The 24,087-nt window shown below is 38.0% G+C and overlaps 1 protein-coding gene across 2 annotated transcripts; it reads right to left on the bottom strand.

Moving 5' to 3' along the window:
- Positions 1-2,549: 2,549 nt before the first annotated feature.
- Positions 2,550-24,074, bottom strand: FAM49A (family with sequence similarity 49, member A). 2 transcript variants are annotated; one of them, XM_009885331.1, is made up of 11 exons: positions 24,001-24,074; positions 12,858-12,979; positions 11,803-11,908; positions 10,608-10,744; positions 10,446-10,523; positions 10,056-10,172; positions 9,881-9,960; positions 7,940-8,066; positions 5,262-5,332; positions 3,707-3,813; positions 2,550-2,699 (listed from the first exon to the last, which is right to left on the bottom strand). In XM_009885331.1, exons 1-10 carry the CDS (start codon positions 24,068-24,070, stop codon positions 3,750-3,752), a joined length of 972 nt encoding a protein of 323 aa, XP_009883633.1. In that variant the 5' UTR covers positions 24,071-24,074; the 3' UTR covers positions 2,550-2,699; positions 3,707-3,749. The 2 variants fall into 2 exon arrangements, with proteins under 2 accessions (XP_009883633.1, XP_009883632.1); XM_009885330.1 differs by lacking the exon at positions 2,550-2,699 and having other exon boundaries at positions 3,041-3,813.
- Positions 24,075-24,087: the final 13 nt, after the last annotated feature.

Below are 24,087 nucleotides of genomic sequence, written 5' to 3'. Positions count from 1 at the left end.
CTCATGAAGTTCAACAATGGGACTTGCCAATCCCTGCACCTGGGGAGGAATAAGCCCTTCCACAAGTACAGGCTAGATGTCAAGTGACTGCAAAGCAGCTTGGCAAAAAAACCAACTGGGGCTCCTGGTGGACAGCAAGATGACCATGAGTCAGCAATGTGTCCTTGCTGCAAAAAAGGCCCACAGTGTCCTGGGCTGCATGAGGACAGTATCAGAAGCAGGTTGAGGGATGTGATCATTCCCCTCTACTCAGCACTGGTGAGACACCTCTGGAGTGCTGGTACCAGGTGTGGGCTCCCTCGTACAAGAAAGTCATGGACTTACTGGAGAATGTCCAGCGAAGGACCATGAAAATGATTGTTCTATCATAACAGTAGATTGTTCTTTTATATTTCTCATTGTTCTTTTAAGCCCTGTTTTGCAAACGTGGAAGCTGACACTAAGGATACTTGCCTACATTCAAATGGGTTTTCTACAATGGCTGCATTTAAACATGTATTCATTTAAACGTGAATACAAAGCCCTATATAGCCCAAACCAGATGTGGGATAAAAAAAGATGCAGTATTTCTCACATGTTTGCACCCACCTAGTGGCACTATATTTTTGTAGGAATATATTGATTCCATTAAACTTCTCAAGAAGGAAATGGGGAGAGGGAAGAGTGAACATTTGATATGAAGAATTATGCCCTACTTTGTTTAATTCAGAGTAAATGTAAGAACACAAGTCATCTTACATACTACTTTCATCATATTTCCCATTTAAATTTAGCTGAAATACAACACAGAAAGTGGCACGGAGAAGACTTTTTGTTGCTATTTTAGTAGACGTGGAAAACATCAGATAATTTATCTGAGTGATGTGGTCTGTCACATGCCAGTAAATATAACCTCAGTAACTATCCCTCGTGACATCAACTTAGTAGCAGCAGAAAGCTGAGAAGCCATAAATTACATTTTAAACACGTTCATTTGTTTGCAGCAACAAATTCTAGTTTTCAAATTCATACCACCCTAAAATAGCATTTTCTTCCACCACAAAAGCAAATTTTCTAGGGCTGTTCTGACCCAAACCCGTCACCTCATTTATCTGCACTCTGAAATGCTGCCATTATGAAGCTATTATGAAGCTTAAATATTTACTATACTACAAACATGTATTCTTACATAATGATGAGCCAAAACAACAAGAAGCACTGACAGAATGGAGATCAGTAACTTTGACCATTAGCCTATATAGCTCTTCTTCCATAAGCAATTCATTTGCACTTACCTTAAGATTAAATGAATCATCCTCTGGTGACTTTATTCATTATAAATGCAACCTGAGATGGCCACCATAGCCTAGGATGACTAATGTCATACAAAGGTCATAGTCACTCTGCCAAAAGTCACTCTGTAAAGCAGTATCAACAATTTCCCCCGGTCAAGATGACAGACAAGTGCAAAGAATCATCAGAAAACCCCAGGGATTGTTTAAGTGACATGAGGTTAGACTGTTGTGGCAAACAAGTGAAATATTTTAAATGCCTTTAAAATAAACTATAAACTAGATACATATAGGTGATCCTACTATACTTCAGATCCAAAACTTTAAATTACAGTCTTCTCAACTTGTTTATGTTATCTCTAAATACAGACAGTCCCATTGCTTACTGTACCAAACTTTTTATTATTTCAAACAAACTTCTGTACAAAAACATCATAGCAGGCAAAGAAATTCAGTGACTTCAGCAAACAGCACATGACAACTCACAGAATGCTTTAAGGTTTACATTTTTATTATACAAGTGACAAATAGCCTTCCTCTGGGCTACTTAAAGATAAGACTTCATTGTTTGACAAATAATCGCAGGTAAGCATGTATTATTCAGTTATCAAAGCTCAACAGAATGACGTGTCATCCACCTAACTGGAAGTGACTATGAACAAAGCAGGATTTCCCCCAATATACATTTGTAAATGTCGCCCCATTAAAAATGGAGTTTGTAAACAGTGGATTTACTACTGTGAAAAAGCAGTGTGATCGCTGCTTCCAGAAAAAGAAAAAAAGTAATGTGATTTCCAATTCTGTTCCTGACAACAACATAGCGGTCTGCTGCTACAACTGTTGACGAGTGACATGAACACTGGAGTTGTGTTGCTGTCCAGTATCACCACACATATAATACTGGCGCCTGTGGATTCTGATCAGCCTTGAGAAACATCATAGCGGTAGTTCTGCTCAGAAATAAACTCTAAGGCAATTCCTACGCCAAAGAACTTATGATATTAATACTGTTCAAGGACTGAGTTCAATCACTGAATTTGTCACAGTGCAGCTGAGTTTCAGCAGACCAAATGCATCTTCAAAGTCTTAAGGTAATGTTTTCAGAAGTGATATGCATGAAAATCCCAGTGAGAGCACACAAACCCTGATTTACATACACAGGAATAAGCAAATACAAATCTGAATCTGTGCACAAGCACTGGTGTTTTCACACATACATGCAAGCAAAGAACACAAAATCAAACACTTTTTCAGAACATGACCTCTGCAAGAATATGTACAGCAACTGCAGACCACCCAGAAGACACACTTAACAGAGCTTGAGCTTTGCTGCTTTCGGCGAAGTATTTCTATTCCATTTACTGGAAAAATTACTAGAAAGTAAGAACAAACAACTCAGCAAGGAACTCCTTGAAGCATCAATCACATCTCAAAAACCAATGAAGAGCAGTCAGCTGAAATATATTTCTGTCTTGGCTCTGAATCATCTAATGCATAATACTATTAAGGAACTTGATGGAGTACCTAAGAACAGCTCAGCTCTTAAACTTATTTATATAAACCCTAGTCTGACGAGGCCAATTTGACACTAGGGAAGTTTGCTGCTACAGAAGTGTGTTCTGCTTTATACCGGTTTATATCAGCAAAGAAATTACTTACCAGGTAGAGCTGTCTGAGAGATAATGTTCATCACTGTATATTTACACTGACAAACCCTTTCTAGTTAAGTCAAGGCATTAGCATTTTCCCTTTCCTTTCTAAATCTCATAAAATTATACAGAATTTTCAAAACCTAGGAATGGTCTTAAAGCAAATTTTCTGTTCTGAAACAGGACACTAATTTTCTCAGTGGTTGAAAGGTACAGTTTATACTTAATAAGAGAGGTAAAATGATCTCTTTGCAATAGATTTTTGGATGTCAGCCAGCACATAATACTTAAAATTAGGTGTATCTCCACTTGTTACAGGAAAGACAACATATTTTATGAAAGTGATGAACATTCAGTTATTCTCCTATTCATACAAGTTTGCAGAGATCCTAAAACTAACTAAAAAACTGTGCACGTATGTTCTTAAAACATATCCAATGAATTATACTTTCCTTTATATAAATTTTCTCCTTCTTTAAAGTTCATTTTCTGGGGTATCTTTGACATTTCAGTTTCATTTCCATTTTGTCTTCGCTACTACATACTTCTCTGATAGAGAACGTGTTTAAGGATTAAAATGCACAGATAAACTGTCGTAGCTGAAGTATCTAAGTAAAAAAGTATTTTAAAAGTCAAAAGATAAAGGCTAGCATAAAAACTTAGGCTGTACTATATAAAGTCAGTCAGGTTATGAACAGATTTATATATTTTAGCAATGTGAAGAAAATGGTTATGTAAATACACACAAGTATTAACATCAAACTGTATTAAATTATGTAAACATACACATCTTCTGTGATCAATACAAACATCTACTTGTCTCAGGATACTACTGCAGCATAGCTCGAATTTGTTTTGAAGTAGATTCGTCATTCAGGTGTTTTGTAGTAAACCTAGAAATTACAAGTTAAAACAATATTTTATAAAATGAACAGGGAATAGAAAAATCTGAAAACTTCAGTGCCTGTTCTTGAAATCAGTGTAGATCAATTACACAAAGGAGGAACTTACATGTTCCTCTAGTCACTGATCACTGGAATTTAACCACCAATAGTCTGGTGCTCTTTATCTTCTAATACCTCTTGCGATAAACTATTCCTTGTTAACAGGTGGAGAATTGTGGCTAAATCCTGATTAAATACTGTTTGCCATCTGTCCATGACATTGTCATAATTTTGGGTCAAAATTACCTCTTTTTTTTTCTTACCAGTTAGAAGTCTCAAAAGAAGTAAAAAATATGCAAAGACATAAGAAATAGGTTAAAAAATAAAAGGACTTAGGAATTTAGCTTGAATTTTGGCATAATCTGTAAGCCTCATTTTAAGCAGATTTCTTAAATATCCTGTACCTTTACACCTTACAATGTACCATCAAATAGAGGGGTTTTTGGATTTTGTAACCTGCAGATTTTGTTTGGGGCCAAGGTACACTTCTGGGAATACTGTGGGAGGACTGATGAGCTTTAATGTGGGGGTTTTTTTTTCCATTTAAGCCCAAACATTCTTCACTGTTTATATTCGTAGGGAGATCAATCATAAGCTCAAAATACACCTGATACAAACATTCTTCACTGTTTATATTCGTATATTCGTATCATAAGCTCAAAATACACCTGATGCCTGTAGGATTTAACTCCACATCAATTTTAATTCAAAAGACATGATAAGCAAATATAGAGGTGGTTATGGCTGCAGTTCTCAATCCATCCAAGTATTCAACAGCTAGAGAATTCAATTCAGCTCTGAAAAACTTGGTACTAAGACTCCCTTCTCAGCTTCAGAGAAGGGTCAGACCCTTTTGTCTTGCTTCCCAAGACAGCACCTTCAACACTTAGCTACAGGATTGTGACTTAGGTTGCTATTTTCTTAAAGTTATATCATTTAGCAAAAATAAATAATAAAAAAAAAGTCTTATTAAATCACATGGAAAGAGAGAAAGGAAATATCAAGGTTTTGAGAAACAGGAATTTGACTCTGGTTCTAAAATGTTCTAGTTGCTGCGGTATTTTATATAACAAATCTTAGCTTAGATATGTTGTTTACCTTTGCTGTATTGTTTACCTTTTAGTTGGCTAAGTTTTAGGTGATAAAACAAATCTTAACTATACCTGAAGAAGGACATTATGGCTTCCAATATTAATAGTCATTGCTTATGAAAATGAAATGGAATTGAAAGAAATTAGTATTACTTAAGAAAACCCCAGGGGACGAAGGCAAACCTGAAAGGACAATTTTCTTGATAAATCTAGCTTCTAAGGTGAAAAGTCCTACATATAAAGAGATTGTGAGAAAAATAGGAGGTAATTTGTTAAGGCTGAATCAAACAATTATTCCACACATACCTGAGAGCATTCAGAAGTCCTTCCACAGTGTCAGGTGGTTGTTCCTTTAAAACTTTTATGCATCCCTTCATCTGGGAACAGAAGCATGCCACTATTGAACAATAATATATGAATTGCACTAGCTGAAGACAAGGAAAAAGTTCACCCAAGACACACAGGGTTTTTTTCCTACCGAGTGCTAACGCTGCTTTACATGACACAATAAAAGCATTATAACTTATTAAAAATTATCTTAAAAACCTAACTTTTGAGAGAACAACACCTACTTTAATAAGTGTTTGTAGGCAGTAAATTATATATCAAGTATATATATTTTAACTTGCACATTATTTCTCCAATTCCAACGTAAAAAAAATTATCAAGAACAGCTGATATGAGCTAAAAAAAGGTTTTGGAAGAGAGTTCCACGTCACTGCTGTTAGCAACTATCAGAAGAGATGTTTTAACTTTGTTATATGCTTGAGCACAAGGAAGTAATTTTCATTATTCAGTTTTCAGTTGCAAACCTAACTGGTGCTAACTTATGATTTGTTTTATAACTAGTGGTTACAAACTTAATCTGAGATAAGAAGTCCATGATGTTGATTCTAAACACCACACTGAATGAACACCTTTGTGCAGACTCTAAAAAACAGCCCGAAACTCTATCCAAATTTACAAAAGAGAAAATGAAGCAGAGAAAGCAAGGGTAGAACTCATTTGACCCTCTGTACAGAGCCCCTATCTACTAAATAGAGATAAATAAGAAATTCCTCTAACCAATTCAGAATATACTTTCAGATGTAGGAAATCGTGCTCCAGAAGTACCTACTTTTTCCCATTGCTATGAAGACATCTAATACGTACCCAGAAATTAGCCTAGATGAATTCGATTTTAGTTAAAATAACAGATAAATGGCAGAGTCAAGATTTGAACCTTCTCAAGTCACATTACAGTGCTAAATCTACATGCCAGTATTTTCTTTGTAGCTAAGGAGCAACTCTGCCTTATTATGCAAGTGGATGATTAAACACTTAACTGAAGTCAGGGTCCATGTATTTGCCACTAAAAGTTATTTGGAAAATGTGACTCAGCCTTCTGCGCAATGACCAGCCTAATAATCACTGATCACTGCTCAGTTGTCTCACTTCTACTTGGAAGATAAAACTAGCTACACAAATAGTTGATCAGATGAAATTCTCAGGGTAGCGGCTCATATTTTTAAGTGGCAGAGTTACTTTTCCTGAACTACAGAAACTCAAGACTATATTCATATCACTCAGTACAGGTTTACATGCCTCATCAAATCAGACAAACTCAAAGGAGATAAAAATTCAAGCCATTCTTTTCTTTTCTTGTTAGAAGCAGAATCCCTAAAACAGTCAAAGACAAGAAGCTGTTAGGATGTCTACGCTAGGAGTCTATAATCACCAGCTTGAAATAAAGTCTTCAGTCTTGAAAGAGGAAGGAAAGGGTAATTTGTTCCACTGTCCCTGAAATTCTTTTGAAATGGCTCCCAAGAAATGACTAGCTTGGAGAAAATAATTGCTTTTTGGAGTAAAACAAACTCATCTGAAATATTATAAGATTTTTTTTATTAGAGAAGAATCACTAAGCTAATTAAGCAAATTAAAATTTGGGACCACGTACTCATTTTTAAAAACTGAGTAATAGATCTCCTGTCTCCCATTTACATCTAGCTAACTACCCTGTAAGATTACAGGGCTTTACAATAAATGTGAGAAAGAATGTACAAGCACTGTGCAGTTGGTCCTATCAAAATTTTACTTGTGTAGTCTCTGTAGGCAAGAGACTGAATTAGAAGTCAGGAAGTCTGCATTCAATTCCCAGGCTCTATCTGCTGCATGACCTTGAGCAAATCGATTCACCTCTTTGTGACATTATCTTTCCCTGTGTAAAACAGAGTCAAAGAGGGGCCGTGGTAAAATACTGGTATCTGCAGATGAAAAATGCTAATGAAGACTTAGTGTCATGGAGCACAATAATTTATTTTTTTTTGCCTCTTTTGAAGTAGGTTCTCTTGTAAAGGGAAAGACTTAGCATCTTTTTTCCATGAATTACAGTTTATTTCTGCTGAAAGATATGGTGCATGATTTTTAAGTTTGTAAAAACTTGTAGCCCAAATAATAGTACTTTTTTGTTTTGCAATATCTCAGATGTAAAAATAATGTTGATTTCCCTGTGACTGGTGAGGCCAAAGCTAAAACTGAAGGCTCATTATCAACATTACAACAATAACATTTCAGTTCTGCTACCTTAGCCCTCAGACAAAGAAGAGACAATGTGGAATATCTGCTTATTTACAACCGAACTACTACCAAAGAGGAGCATTTCAGCATAAATAAATTACATGATTAATAAAAAATTATGACCACAGAACTTATTCCAGGGTATGTGTAACACAAAATTATTTTAGTGTAACCATAAAGTTGGCAGGAAAGCAGAGCTAACAAAGATGGGTATCTGTGGCTAGAAGAAAATACAAAGAAAAGAAGACTGATCTTTATTTTAATTTCAAACAAGCTGATATATTAAAGCATGCAAGTGAAGATAAATTCTAAATTTTGCCATTCAAAAGTAATTAAAATTATTTATACAAAGTCATAAGCTTGGGCTGAAAATATCTGCAGACTAGTGTTCTCAAACCTATAGAGTATTAAAGAAAAGTCACTCTTACATCAATCTTTGATGTCTTTGAGAAAGCTCCCACAGGATGAACGTGATCGTACAGAATAATAACTCCCACCATTACTCGCATGCAGAACATAAGGGTCTCTTCACTGGTGAATCGACTCCTGTACTCTCTGGAAAACAGACAAAAGAAACAGAGTCTTGACTTTCGAGTGGACAATTTTGCAAGTTAGACTACGAGTGCATGAAATCTAAACATTGCATTTTAAGGCTGAAGATGAATCTTAGTAAGATTTTAAAGATCTTCGAATTGCATAAGTGCTTGTCAATTTAGCAGGAAGCTTAGAAGCAAATAGATACACGTAAACTCCTTCTAACACCCCTTCACCGCTCAGATCCTCACTTCAGCAAAATGTCTAAGATGACAGCTTCACAGACTTCCACACTTCATGATATACGATGGAGACTGATTGTACTTAAATTCCTACTTTGAAACAGTTAACATTGAGGTGGGAACTAATTTCAGCAGCTAGTAAATGCAGGTGAGCTAGGTGGGTCATAGTCATGGCGCTCTCTCGCTCTCTCTCTCCCCCCTAAGCACATGGGCAACTTCAACAACTCAGGTTCACTAAGTGTCTAAAATGCAGAGGCCCAGTAGATAGGACTGGACTGAACTCATTCCGAAGAGTTTTTCTCTGACTTTTCAATCGCAAAATAATAATATGGATGGCACAGTTAAGACAGTCCCTATCAGCTCTAATCCCTGAAACCATAATCAGGAAATGAAAATAAACTATAGTAGGGAAAAACAGAAATCCTGAAAACCAGAAATTATCACAATTTTTCTAACAAATTTTGAGTAGAAAATACATAGATTTGTCTACTATTACTCACTGGTTTTCAATATAAAACTTGATTTTTCACTTAAACACATAACTAAAACCACTCAAATCTGTACCATACTACCTCTCAGTTTACAGTAACTTCGACTTTTATTCTTTTGTTCTTCTGTTTAAATAACACGGCATCATAACATGAACAGATTTAAAGGCTACAGACTTTTTGATGTGAAAACGCTTGATTATCCCACAATTAGAACTAAATATCAGATAATCTTCTGGTAGATGACAAACAACTTTCTGTTTCTCTACTTTTGCCAAAAAATGAGCTGACACATAAGGTTAGTTTTCAGTGACTGCTTCTAAGATGTCCCTGGATTGTGAGATGAGTCCCACCACCTACATATACTTTTCCAGAATTTTCATAAACAAACACAATAACCTCAGGAATTCTACCCTTTCCATGGCACCATGAACAAACAATTCAAAGACAGGAAGATGATGCTGACTCTATCTTGTATGTGTTTTCCACTCAAAGAGAAGACATCTAACCTAAAAAATACTTGACTAAACGCATAGCTAAACAACAGTAACCTCACTGGCTATACCTATGCTAGCAGCTACGAAAACAGCTGTACCGTTTCCATACAGCTGAAGTTTCTCACATCCCGAGTAAGAGGGCTACATCCAAAAAGACCTACCCAAATAATCCTCAAAATAGTCCCTGTGTCTCATTTGTGAAAACGCTACCTGGAAAAGCCAAAATCTTGCCCCTAAGTGGGCTAATAACAGCAGCATGGGCAATCAAGAGACAGCAGTTGGCCCTGGTTAGACAAGACACAGACACTGAAGCCTATGAGTGCACACGATTGCACTTTTATTTTAACCTTTTGTTTAAGAAACAGGCTGGCCATGTAAGCTCTCCCTAACAAAACTCAATGCTGATTCATAAAGAATATCATAAGGTCGTTAAAATAGGAAGCAAGGCTTTCTAATACCAGGTCATGCTTTGTATACAAATGTGATAACAACTTAAGTCAAACATACAGGAATTCATTTGGAAAAAACTGTGTTTATCTCAGGTGGCTACTTAAAATACAATACAAATTCTCTTATACAAGAAAAACAAGATTTAGGGTAAAACTTACGGTGTTTCCAACATGACTTTACATACACTAGCCATAGTACTTAGACAGTCCGTTGTATTTTCAATCGGTAACGTTTTGTTCTAGAAGGGTTAAAGACAGACAATGTGCAGTCAACCACCTTGTAAAATTAAAATCAAGAATGTCTGTGTTAGATCTTTCCTCCCCCATTACCTACTTCTGATACAAAATGTGTAGTTGCATTACTGAGTGTTTTCAGCATTGGTGTGGCTTCTGCATAAAACAGGGACATCCTATTGGCCATTTCATTGTTTACTTCATTCTCAATGTCTAGCTGATGAAAACATGAGAAAAAAATAGTCAATAAAACTCTTTAATATCTTGCCAGAGGCAAGATAAAGATACAGTACATGCTCATGTCAGCAAGCAGATTGTCGCATGAATAGTTCCACTCTAATCACTTCATCTGGACTGCCGATTAACTCTTGGTGTGAAGGAGAGAACATGACAGCTAGCGAATCAGAAGAAAAAACATTACCACTAATGGTATAAATGGACCGTGATAAATACCTCAGTGTGAACAGCAGATCAGGTTTTATTTACTTACATGCATGTTGTTTATCCTGTTGCGACTTATTGTCCGCCTGTAATAACTAAAGTCATTCTGAATTGCTGGGTTTCTCATCTGAGAGGAAGACAAATAAGAAATAATCACTTTCAGTTCAAAATACATGGAAAAAATCAGGATGTATTAGAAGATTTTATTAACCTTAAGTTCATCAAAACGAAGAGTAAAATGTAAGATTTCTGCAAACTCTTTCGCTAGAGCCTGTTCCCGTTCCAGGTGCTGAGTTGGAGTATAAGGTGGGCACGTCAAGGACTCCAGTAAGCTCTGCAGGGCTTTCTCTGAATAAAAATCAGAAGCACAAATTCTATTCAGTCCACATTATGACAAAGTTTTAATTAAGCGTCTAAATATACTTTGCTTGAAGGGAAGGAACCCCCTGAACATGCGCAGCCCTAACAGAAATGCCTTTATAAGGCTATTACAGGGCGAGAAACATTAGTCAGAGACATCTGCCTCTTTGGGCTCTCTGCTGTTTTCTCTCCATTTTGTATCACTGAGCTCTTTTCCCTTTTTAATCACCCTTTATCTTGGTTCGCTATCGAAAATTCTAGAGAAAGCATCTTGCATTCAGATATTCAACGCTTTCTCTTTCATCTTCCCCAATTAGCCACCAGCTCAGTACAAAGATTATTCTGGTATCTCTGTAACTAAAAGTGTACACTTAGGCACCGACAGCAATGTAATTCAGCTCCCGCAGCTATAATTACGAGCATAACTCAAGTGAAAGGCTTAGTAAGCAGGATGGTGTAGAAGAATTCCCTTGCATTGGGAGCTCTCCCACTTTATACATAAATTTTTGCACACTAGTTCTCTTCTGGAGTCCTAATTCAAGGAGTAATTACATAATCTGGGGGGGTTGCAGGGATGACAAAGTCGGTGTAAAGCATGCCCAACTTTGGATTCTCACCCTGTGAGACAGTTTATTGATACTCTTCTCCCCCTGTTATCCCTGTTTTTAAAAAGTCTCAAAATATTGGTTTACATTCCTTTTAAAACTCTGAAGGACCCAAGTTACAAAAAATAAATGACAGTAGTACCATATGGACCAGTGAAGTGCAGAAGAGTGGCAGGCACCAGAGAAAAACTTCATACAGTTATATCACATTCTTTGCTTGTACTCTATTTAGATAATGCAGATTTATTTTAAGTGATAATACAATAAATTTGAAATTAAATTAAGATTATAAATAGGCCTTGAAAACATAACTGCAGTTGAATGTCTGCTGATACCAAGCAGAAAGAATAATAACCCTTTAAAAGTCTGTGGAAAAAGAAACTTCCTATTTCTTTATATTTAAAGTAGCCTAATAAGCAGACATACTAAAACGGGGCTCACCTAATCTGAGTGAAAACTCATAAAAGCGCTTCAGCCTTACAACCAGAGGACATACTGAATTCCATGCTTTTTCTTGCAACTGGATATCATTGGGGTTTTGTATTGCCTGAAATGAAAATATTACTGTAAAGAACTGTAATCCATGAATAACAAGCAAAAGATGGCTTGGAAGTTTTCTAGTTCACCATTTTAGAAAGTTAAGTATTGTAAAACATAGAACAATTACAAGAAATTGCATTGCACAGGAATAGGAAATTAGAGAGTCCAAAAAATACCATTTTTTCCACCTTCCCTTTCCCCCTGTACCATAGTTATTTAAAATTATTCATTCAAATGCACCACTGACACACAACAATATGTTTTAACACGTTATTCGGGGAAAAAATATGGCAGAAGCATCAAGGAAGACCTTTTGTATGATTACAGGTTACAGAAATAGCCTTTTCTTAAAGATTCTGATGCTTTTGACATCTTGGACATACTCAGGCTCTTAAGTAACCAACAGTTCACACTAACAGTAACTGCAAAGCTGATGCAGGGAAAGGTTTTGTCAGTTGAGCCAAATTCTAAGTTACAGTTCAGAACTGTACTTCAGGACCAATTTCATAGAATAAGATGCCTGCAAAGTTGATGTAAGGTTATAATTTATTTTGTTTCATTATTTTACTTACACAGGCAAACAACTACTTTCAACTGTTTTTATAGTGTATTTCTAACAACTGAGTACTATTTCTTCCATATCCTCAACTTTGACTTCTACTATAAGATATACGAAATGGGGTATACAAAATGGTGTTTCTCAAAGTGAAAAATAATTACAAATTACTAACAGTAAACCTAAAAGAAGTTCCAAGAGCCACCATTTAATGCTTTGACATTAAGGCTCTATATTCAACATTACACCTGATCTGTAACATATTTTCTAAATACAATTTTAATGAAGATTTTCATATCATTTCATAGAACGTGCTTGGATACAGAACAGAAGCAAGGAACACATTGAGTTTTGCTTGGTTTTGCTTCCAAAGAACTGTCATTAACTTTAACAAACATACATCTCTAATTTCTTGTCCAGCTCCTTTGTAAGCCTGAAGGTCTGCAAGCATACTTTCCGAGTCCTGTAAAACTGCACTGATCTGATTCCATACCTCCCTTTCTCCTTCTGTGGGCTGTGCATCTAAGAAACAGAAAAGCAAAATGCACAAAGTCAAGAGGAAGCTGCAATACAAACGGCAAGATTACTCAGCTCTACTTAACACATTATATCCAGACTGACTATGTGTAACTCCTTTCTGATGTGTTTTTTAAAAATACACAATTATACTACACTGCCATTCTGCTAACATCCAAGTTTTTGCTTTCTACCGCAAGGAAGGTAAAGCAGTACAGTTTTTGTACGCTCTGGCTCATAATGCCTGTTCTAAAAATGCAGGATCTTAAAGTGAAGCAGCATCACACAGCAGCATTATTAGAAAATTAGGCTAATACATCAGTCCTTTAGTAAAAATGTCCCTCTCTTTCATGAGGTCCACAGCTCAATTACAAAGAATTGTTTGCTTTTCTTGCAGCTTGGGGATAAAATCAGGCCTTGCAGTGGATGGAGCAGTGGGATATTACACCACTTTGACTTTCCTCCAGGCTAACCTAACCAGGGCAATTTATTTCTACTTTTGTAAAACACTAATACAGTACTGTTAAAAATAAACATTTTTCTTATGTATGTCAGAGATCATTCCTGCGGCTAAAATAAATCTAGCTCTGTCAATGATCAGTTTTCAGGGTGGGAGTGACCTGTAGACCTTTATTGTTCGGAGAAACGGCATTTGGAAGTAGATCAATTTTCCCATTCAAATCCCATCCAATGGGATTTGCACAGCAGCACCACCAGGGAGTGATGCTATCCCTAGAATGTCACCACATTAGATAAGGTAGAGATCTTTTGCCTTCTTTTGCTTTAAAACATAAAGATGATTGGCACTGACTAAAGACTGGGTGACGTACAGGTAGAACTGTAATCAGTATTTGTAGAAACAATCACATTTGTGCTGGTTTTGGCTGGGGTAGAGTTAATTTTCTTCGCAGTAGCTAGTATGGGGCTATGTTTTGGATTTGTGACCAAAACAGTGTTGATAATACACGGATGTTTGAGTAATGCTGAGCAGTGCTTACACAGAGTCAAGGTCTTTTCTGCTCCTCACACCATCCCACCAGCGAGTAGGTGGCACAGGGATTTGGGAGGGGACACGGCTGGGACAGCTGACCCCCACTGACCAACGGGATATTCCATACCATAGGATGTCATGCTCAGTATATGGGGGAAGAAAGAGGAAGGAGACACCTGGAGTTACGGTGTTTGTCTTCCCAAGTAACCGTTACTCGTGATGCAGCCCTGCTTTCCTGGGGATGGCTGAGCACCCGCCTGCCCGTGGGAAGCAGTGAACAATTCCTTGCTTTGCTTTGCTTGCGTGTGCGGCTTTTGCTTTAGCTATTAAACTGTCTTTATCTCAACCCACGCGTTTTCTCACTTCTGCCCTTCTGATTCTCTCCCCGTCCCATTGTGGGGGGAGTGAGCGAGCGGCTGCGTGGTGCTTAGTTGCCAGCTGGGGTTAAACCACAACACATTGTCCCAGCAGATTTCTACAGAGACTTTTTTTCTTTTTTTTTTTTCTGAAATTTCTGTTACCTTATAGAGATAGAATTTTAAATTTTATGGAAGAAAAAAAAAATCTCTGAAGGTAAAGCTTAGGACTTCAGGACTACTTGTTTGAATTAAAAGCAATGAGATACCTTCAGTTCAAAACTCACCAATTAGGAAGAACTACTGTATACATCTCTACACTAATAGACAAGAAATATTAAAAATACTTTTTCTATTTAGTCTTCTCACTCTCCTTAAGAAATGAGACACAGTTTTCCACCCATATATCAGTACAGGATTCATTTATCCACCCCACATTAGAAACAAATGAACCGGTTCAACTTGGAGAGTACTGAAACAGCAGGTGCTCTCGAAGCTTCTCCGTGACGTTTCAGGTTAGGATGACTTGTTTAAATGTGTCATCTATGGACCTGGCACCAGCCAGACACAAATGGCTGAGACTTATGTGTCCATAGCTCTGAAGCAACTAATACTTAAAATCTTTTCTATATTCACAAGTCATGACGAGTCCCATGAGACCGGGCACATGAAATGATAGTGATCTGACAATCCTTCTATCCTGTAAGTTTTCTCTAATCTTGTTTAAAAGATGGAATGAGTAAAAGTAAAAATGAGCTGAGCTTACTCAGCTGGGTTTTATATGCAAAATACTTAATGTAAATAAAAAATTCCACCATCCTCCAAAAAGCGAGGGAAAGTAGCACCAAAGGGAAAAACTACCCTCAACGGCAAAGTCCCAGCTGGGACTCGGCTGTCGAATGGAACTACTAGTCACATTGAGTTTACAGTGACACTGACCGGTTCTTTCCCCAAGCTGCAAGAAATCTCAGGTACATACCGTAACAGGTCTGTCACCTCGTGATAAAGAGGGGAAAAAAAACAGTAAATGTTTCTCAGCTTAACGAAGAAAGTGGTAATCTTGCTAAACGGTTACATACCATAGAACAATAGAGTAAGAAGGTAGGAGTCACATATAAATCAATATCTATATTTTAATAGGTAAATAGAAGTTAATTAAAATAACATTTTCAGTGAATATTAAGGCACAAAAGAGAATAAGTAATTTATTAGTACAGTTCATGAGTGTAAAATTTGCACATTCAGGTCACCTGAAGCATGGGTTGGTTAACCAGGTACTTCTATGTTACTTTTTGCAATTTATTTGCTTTAAAAAACATTACCCCCTAACAAAAATGTAAACACTATAGACTGTTCAGCTCTATGAGACATAAAAATGGGCTTTAGTAACACCCTTTATTGTTAAGTCTTTTTCAAATTTTCCCACTTCATCTTTTGGAAGTTGGGGGAAGGTTTAACATTTGAAACCAATTGAGCTTTCTGTAGTATCCCAGCACCTGGGGAAGGAGGAGTAGGAGGAAGGTAGGTGGGTGGAAGAGGGCAAGAAAGGGAAAGGAGAGGAAAAGGACGGCAAAGGCTACAGAGCAACAGGCTTAGCTTGCATTTGCAGAAGCGGTTTGTATTTATGCTGAAAGTGTTTAGCTTAAACATAAAGGTAGGGAGGATGATTCAGGCTCTTTTAAAAAAAAACAAACAACACATGCATCTTACTTATGAAATATATGTTATGCAAACAGGTGTTCTGATAAGGCCGTGGCCATGTTTCAAAAGGGATTTTACATGAAGAGCTTGGCAAAAATGGTCAGCTAAAATACCTGTAATCCATCACTTTGAAAAAGATTTCATCTTGCTGTCAACAACAATTAAAGGGAATATAGACTTCTTCATGACAGTTTTTGGATTTTTAATTTGGTTTTCTGTTCCAACAATACCAAAGCTTGTTTCTCTGTTCTGAGTTAAAAAATGCCATTCCTGAATCACAGTGTGGAATCACTGCTTGGCAGTGCTTACCTCTTACCCCACACCAGAGAACCAGCACACGCTTAAGTAATTTGAGCCCATTTCTAAATAAAACCGTAGCCACTGACTAATCCACATCGAATGCAAGCCCTCTCAGTAATAAGTTACCATAATCACCGGACTTACTGCATTTCAAGTCTGAGTTTTTACAGTACCCAGGCCTTCAGAATACGCTGTCTTTACTAAGACAAAATGGGAATCCCATTCAACCTGACATCCCATTAAACCTGACAACTAAATGAATCCTCTATCAAATTAATTTACGAGTCAGAGGAGGCCTGGCTCTCCCACATATGGATTCTACAAACAAATTTTCATTTAGAAACCAAAATTTTACCTCTGGAGAGAAATGTAATTCCATTGGCTCCATCAGAAATAAGCAGGATATGATAATTCATCCATTCCATGAACAAATGCTCTCTTTCAACTTTACACGTGGTCTATTCCATGTTTTCCATGGGGCTTCAGATTTCATTAAAAAAAAGAGGAAAGCCAGACCAACTACAATCCATTTGTGGATGCATTAATTATTTCAGATGCATGGTGGGGTGGGAGGGTGGACTCTTTTTTTTTTTTTTTTTTTTCTCTTTGAGAAATACCTGTCATTTGTTTCAAAAAAACTCTACCAGCACAACGTATCTACCTTATTCTTCATCAAGTACACATTAGAAAGAGTACAGGAATTGCTATGTAGGTAAGACATCAGTACTCATAGGATGAGATTAAATATAAAAAGAATGGATAGGAAGCCTTTACCAATATAAAATCAAGTATTACAGTATCTCAGTAATTTTTTTTTTATGAGGTATAACAATATCTCGATAATTAATTTTAACAAAGAGATAACAGACAGTACTAAAAGAAGTACTTCCAACCCATACAGCCTTTCTGTATCTGAAATGCAGACCAAAAGCACAGAACTTTATTCCACCCTCAGTCAAACTGACTGCAGGTTAACAGGATTCCCACTGAAGCTGGTTAGTGGCTGCATTTCAGTGAACGTGGAATCATATTTGTAAAAACCACCGTAGCCGCCTGGCCTCGACAGCCTAGAAAAAGAATAGTGAGTAAAACGAGATGTCTTACAAGCTCTGCTTTCAGCTTTTCTTGCCCTGTCCACTACTGAACACGGCCAATAATTCCACCAGCCACTGACAGCAAGTTAAGAGAGCAGCACGTGCATTTTACTATATTGTGCTAAAGTCCTATTTCAGGTTTCTCACCATGACAATGATTTTTTCCATTCCAAAATGGGACAAAATCAGATGAAATGCTAGTTTATGTCCTTAGAAAAGACAACAGGCATTACAACTACAGTGAATAATGCATTTCGGAGGGTGTCAGAACCTGCTATACTCCATACATTGAAAAGAATAGCATTAGGAAGAAACAGTACCCTACGCAGCCTATGCTGGATTTTTGAATTTCATTCTTTCTAAACTAGCTAAACAAACTGAAGCTCCCTAAACTGTTCATACTTGCTACAGGCACGCTGCTGTGCCAGGGATATCAGTGCTAGGCTCCAGCTCCATGGTGGATGTGGAGCGGACAGCTTCTCTCCAACCGAGCCGGAGCTCCTCGCTTAGGGCTCTCTCTGCAGCACGGGAGATGAGTTTAATCTCCCACAGGCTGCATACAGACTACCCCTCCAGCCTTGCTGCCTGTGGAGCCAGGGTATTAATACCCTATTATGCAAAAAAGTGGGCTGTTGCTCTGCTGCCAGACAGGTTCTAATAATAGACACTTTTAATCATACGTGAACAATGGTAACTGAAAATTTCATGAATCTTTCTGGGAATGGGAGGGGAGTGGGACAGCCTAGAAGATAAGTGTCCTTGATTCTTGGGGGGTGGGAATAAATTAGGATCAGGTAATGAGCCTACCCAGCTAACATTTAGGAAAAAGTGGCACCTGCTCAGATTAAGGTTAGAGAGTTTGGTTTTATAAAAAGTATTTGTATCTGAGGAGAGGACGGGAGTAAAGGTGTCACTTAAGGACATCTCTCCCAATAATCTATAAGCTTTACTCTGTTAGGCTCAAAACAAATTGTTGTTACCTCAACCTTCAAATTATTTCCAAGAATTCACATGGAATTATTTGTTTACTTTGCCTGAAAAAGGCCCTCTATGGATGGCAGTAATTTGACAATAGATTTTTCTGCAAAAAAGAGCCCTTGTAAGCTGCTATGGAAAGAGCCTCAAATACCCAGAATTCATTTACCTCTGACTAATTTAAACGAGGCCAACATCTAAAGAACAAAACAGTTCTTGAACTGACAAAATCCATTTCAAGAGAATTCAGCCTATGGGATCATGAAATCCTGAAACCCACAGACTCTCAAGCCTTGCCATGCACTCACTCTTCCTAACATTATTTTCGAGTTGAGCGCTAAGAAGGAATTAAAGTAAAGTAAGTGATATATAACCAAATCCAATATGTTGCAGTTTGATTAAGAATACCTACACCGAGATACCAGTGTAAACCAGCAATACGGTTCACTTTCCAGGAATGAAGACATTACCTTTCAGTAGACCTTAAAAAAAAAAAAAAAATTTGGCTGAATCCATAGAGTTTGCATTTCACCTCAAAGGCATTTTCACCTGCATAGGAGAACACTATTCTCCATATCACTTGCTGAAGTTACCACAGTTCCCGTTTGTCCCTGTGTGCTTTCAAGGCTGGACTGAATGGATCTTCAAACCGCTTCTCTTTGCACAGATACAGAGTAACTGCCTAACTCCAAAATGATTACTGGAGAGCATACAGAACTGCTTTTGTTATACAACATTAACTGAAAGTAATGCTGCATTCAAGTTTTTTTCAAGTATGACCACGGAGTTATGAAACCTGGTTCCCAGTTTGGAATCAAAAATAATGCCAGCAAAAAGGTGTTGTAAGAATTGCATCTGATTATATAGACAGCTACAGAAAAGGGGGTGGGGGGAAGAGATGATTTTAAAACATTTTTTTGGCAGCCTAAAATTTTCAGGAGAAAAATGAAAATAGTTATTTAAAGAAAAAAATGGAAGGTGAAATTTTGAAACATACTGATTTCTTTTTCTTTCATGATTCCTATTTTCAAATACAGCACAAGGCAGAATTTGAAAAAAAAAACAAAACAAAACAAACAACCTTGAATTAGATAAGAAAATCTAATTTTTTAAAGTGTTCCTGTTGTTAATCTGTCCATTTTTCAAGACCTCAAGAATTGCATAGAAGAGATGTATCGGAGGGACTAAGGCTAAATATGAAAAGAACAAGTTGGTGAAAAACACGTAAGAGAAAATTAAGAATACAAGTGATGAAAAGCAACTTAAAAATTAAGTATATTTTAAAACAAACAAAAAACACCCCTCATAATGGCATTTTTCAAAAGATGCAATACAAGATGTCCTCCTCAAAATTTTCATCAAAACATAGAATTCTGCCTGGGAGATCAACAATTCGGAAGAAAATAAATTAATCTCTGTTGCACAGAACTAGTCAGCCTTACAACACATTGCCTATGAAATGTGTATTAATTAAGATAATAAAGGGAAAACAATAAAATAAAAACTACTATGCTGGCCTTACCGTGTAGCTTCAAGACTGACCTAAAATATGTAAACCTGTACAACTGCTTGCCATCTTCTCCTGCATTTCTTTTCCCATGCATGTGCCACTCTTCCAACCATACCGTCATCCACATCGCCCTGATCTGAGTGGAAGAGTATTTAGTAGGTGGGGGAGAGAGATAAAGTGGTAGTTTGGTGGGGGTTTTTTGAACAGCGAGTTCTCAGCAAGTTCATTTTCCCACATAGCTATCTCTACTGGGTTTGCAGGGCAAGGTTTTGGTAGCAGGGGGCTGCTGTGAGAAGATGCCAGAAGCTTCCCTGATGTCCAACAGAGCAATGCCAGCTGGCTTCAACCTGCCGTTGGCCAATGCTGAGCCCATCAGCGATGGTGGCAGGGCTTCTGGGATAACATACTTAAAAAGGGGAAAAAAAACTTGCAGGGCAGCAGCAACTGCAGCTGGAGAGAGGAGGCGCTCCTGGCGCCGGAGCAGAGATTCCCCTGCAGCCCGGGGTGAAGACCATGGTGAGGCAGGCTGTCCCCCTGCAGCCCATGGAGGTTAATGCTGGAGCAGATATTCACCTGCAGCCCGTGGAGGACTCCACATCAGAGCAGGTGGGTGCTTGAAGGAGGCTGTGATCCTGTGGGAAGCCCACACTGGAGCAGGCTCCTGGCAGGACCTGTGGACCCATGGAGAGAGGAGCCCACGCTGGGGCAGTCTGTTTCTGAAGGACTGCACCCCATGGAAAGGACACAGAGTAGATCAGTTCACGAAGAACTGCAGCCTGTGGGAAGGACCCGCATTACAGAAGTTCATGGAGGTCTGTCTCCTGTGGGAGGGACCCCACACTGGAGCAGGGGAAGAGTGCGAGGAGTCCTCCCCCTGAGGAGGAAGGAGCGGCAGAGACAACTTGTGATGAACTGACCACAACCCCCATTCCCTGTCCCCCTGTGCCGCTCGGGGGGACGGAGGGAGAAAAAAAATCAGGAGTGAAGTTGAGCCTGGGAAGAAGGAAGGGGTGGGGGGGGAAGGTGTTTTAACAATTGGTTTTATTTCTCATTACCCTACTCTAATTTTCCCCAAGTCGAGTCTGTTTTGCCCATGATGGTAATTGCTGAGTGATCTCCCTGTCCTTATCCCGACCCACGAGCCTTTCGTTATATTTTCTCTCCCCTGCCCAGCTGAGGAGGGGAGTGATGGAGCGGTTTGGTGGGCAACTGGTGTCCAGCCAGGGTCAACCCACCACAGTACCATTCACATGAGTGCCATTCTGTGTTTGCACATTTCAATTTTAGCAAGAGGCTATGAGACTATGTCGCAAAGCATCACCCATGGGATGACCCCTTTGAGCACCACAGATTAAATCAATGGTCAAATGGATTTAACAACTTAATGTTATTTTCCCACTTCTTTGTATAAACACTTACATTAATTTTGACGAACATCAGCCCATAAACCTCTGATTTTTGAGAGACAAATTGTGTCTTTTCTACTCCTGTGTACAAGGAAAAAGGTTGTTTGTGGTTTTTGTTGGCTTTGTTTGTTTGTTTGTTTTAAGCAGTATTTGTGTGGCACATTGTAGGCACAGCAGGAAGAAGTATGTCACACACCCTCCTTTCAGGTACAACACATACCAAACGAAGACCAGCAAAAAAAAAAAAACCAACAAAAAAACAGGGCAGGAGTACCCAAAAAATCTGTAAACATTTCAGAAGTAGTGCTGAAACATTTACTTTGAGATTTCAGCTTTCAGCTATGAAAAGTGCACAAAAAACCGAAAAGCAATATCCTGATGTAAACAATGATATACAGCAAACACATCAACTCAACATACCCCTCGCCCTCCGAATGGCCGACTGTAGTGGCCATTCATGCATGAACTTGAACCGAAACTAAGCCCACAGAAAGTCTGAAGTCCAGTGAGCACACAAGCAGGCTCTTACCTATGTCCACTAAGAGTGTCCTTTTACATCATACGATGGCTAATAAAAGGAGACCAAAGCATGCAATTACAGGCATCTTCAGTCACATCCCTTTGACACAATACAGATTTTGTGCCATAAAAACCTCCAGGACTTTATTGCACAAGTAAAACATTTCAACCTGTCGCTCAGGAGTGTCAAACTCACTGATATTTGGAGATGATAGTTGTGTTCCTCTTTAGGCAGATGAGCCTGACCAGTGTGCGCATGTGCTTGCACTAACTGCTGGGCACCTCCCGTGGGAGAGGGCACTTCACACCATTCACTTCTTGGCAATGCACTTTTGGGGAAAAAAAAAAAAACAAAACCAACCACCTTCACTGCCAAGGCTTTACTAAAACAGATATTTTCCACTCTCACCATCCCCTCCGCTCCACCAAGGGTTTCCAATGCCGGACCACCTGTTCCCAGCCAAGTCCGCAGCCTTGGTCAGGAGCACCCTCTTACCATCCAGGACATGATGGGGCTGACCAAACCGGGGAGCTCAGAGCAGCTGAAAACCTTCGTAACAGCTTAGCAAAGCCACTGAGAGCTACCGAGGCCCTCCAAAGGTTGCCAGAAAAAAAACTGCATGGTGGTTTGGGTAAAGGTTTGACATTACAGGTTTACAACGAAATTCTCAAATAACATAGAAGAGAAAAAGGGATACACAGCTCGCAGTACCTTCTCCTAAACCCAAACTAACCAATTAACGTTTTTTCATCATTTAAAACTGATTCCTCATAATGAGGTAAATAAGATCTAGATAAGAAGATTAAGATATGTGCAAAGGTATAGTCATACACTCTACCTCTCATCCAAGAAAGCATGTTTGAACAATTTAATGAGAATTAAGTACGTGTTTAAATGACTTTTTGAACCAGTGCTTCAGAGTGCGTACGCACATACAGTCTCATATCATGTCAGTAACTCCCCCCCCCCTGAAAAATCACTCAGGAATAAACAAAAGCTACCAAGAAAACTATTTCAAGGTGATAAAATGTGCATCTAATCACCTGGAATTCTCTCTTAAACCATGGTTCCAAAGTTATTTTAAAAACACTAGCTTCTCTCAAAACTTATTGTTGTTTGTTTGGTTGGTTGAGGTTTTTTTATAATAAAAGTATTAAGGGACAACACATCACACGCTGTTAGCATTTTAAATAAAAAGAATTTCACATAAGTAGTAGAGTGAGATCAAGCCCATATTTAAGGATCTGATGACCAGTTTTCAAGACAATGTCTAGAAGTACATGCAGGGAAACTGTACCCACCAAAAGTGAAATAGCTTTGAATCAGATACAGATGTGACAAAGAAATTAGAATGCAAAACGCTTTTGCAAACTGATAACCATGCAATTAAGAGAGATGCAATCAAGCACATACACTTAGACCACTTCACTATTTTTTAGAAACTATAATAATCCCAGTTAAATCATCACTGAACCAGGCAAAAATAGTGCCACCTCCACTGCTTATCTTTTTTCAGCCTTATATTTTTATTTCCAATATATGTTTCCATTCAAGGAAGCAACAAAAAGAGTTTTGTTTTGTTTTGTTTTGTTTTTTTAACCCTGATTTGTTAAAGAAACCTGAGGTCAAGTTCATCCATATATAAATTTAACAAGGGCTCATAAATGTTTTGAAACTAATTCAAGGTAAGGTTTGACTTGCATATCTATCATTCTGCCCCCTTCTCTGCTCAGAATGAATTTAAGTAATTTTATGTGGTTTTATAAATATCAAAAAAGCAATATTCAACTGTAGTGTAATTTGATTTGTTTGCAAATCCCTTTTGAATTGCTTTATGATGCATAAGCGCATGCAGTTTATTAGGAAATAAGCAAAGAAGGCAAGCCAGGCAAGAAGCTTTGCTCACTTTCAAAGTCAAGGAAAAAATTTGGCCCCTGATCAAGCTCTGTGCAAGTGAGAACTTTTAAAAGATTTCCCATTTGGTTCCTGAAAAATAGAAAAGGAAGAGAAAAGGAGTCCTGAGTGAACAAATGATTTTAGAGACAAGGTCTTGGACAGATTGGTTGTGCTGGAAAATACACACTGCAAGCAATCAGATTTTAAGTTTTTCCTCAGTTCACTGTTAAGTCAGGGAAAAGAGATTCTCTCATTGTCTTGTAATTGTTTGAACTTACTTTCAAAATCCAGGAAAAAATGTGGATAGTTTTCAATTTCCCTGGTAAGGACCTTAAGAAGATTACCCATCCCAGCAAACCTAGTAA

The sequence above is a fragment of the Charadrius vociferus genome, unplaced genomic scaffold (assembly GCF_000708025.1).
Source record: "Charadrius vociferus isolate BGI_N301 unplaced genomic scaffold, ASM70802v2 scaffold173, whole genome shotgun sequence".
In the NCBI taxonomy this organism is placed as follows: Eukaryota; Metazoa; Chordata; class Aves; order Charadriiformes; family Charadriidae; genus Charadrius; species Charadrius vociferus.
Note: the sequence above shows the minus strand (reverse complement) of the source record. Positions and strands in the feature narration are given on the sequence as shown.

What these genes read in the sequence shown, in the direction of transcription:
- FAM49A (XM_009885331.1), bottom strand. Translation starts at nt 24,070, where the DNA reads ATGGGTAATCTTCTTAAGGTCCTTACCAGGGAAATTGAAAACTATCCA. An exon ending in TTCGTTTTGATGAACTTAAG is followed by an intron (nt 10,524 to 10,607) that starts GTTAATAAAATC and finishes TCTTCCTCTCAG; the next exon opens with ATGAGAAACCCAGCAATTCA. An exon ending in CTACACATTTTGTATCAGAA is followed by an intron (nt 9,961 to 10,055) that starts GTAGGTAATGGG and finishes TAACCCTTCTAG; the next exon opens with AACAAAACGTTACCGATTGA.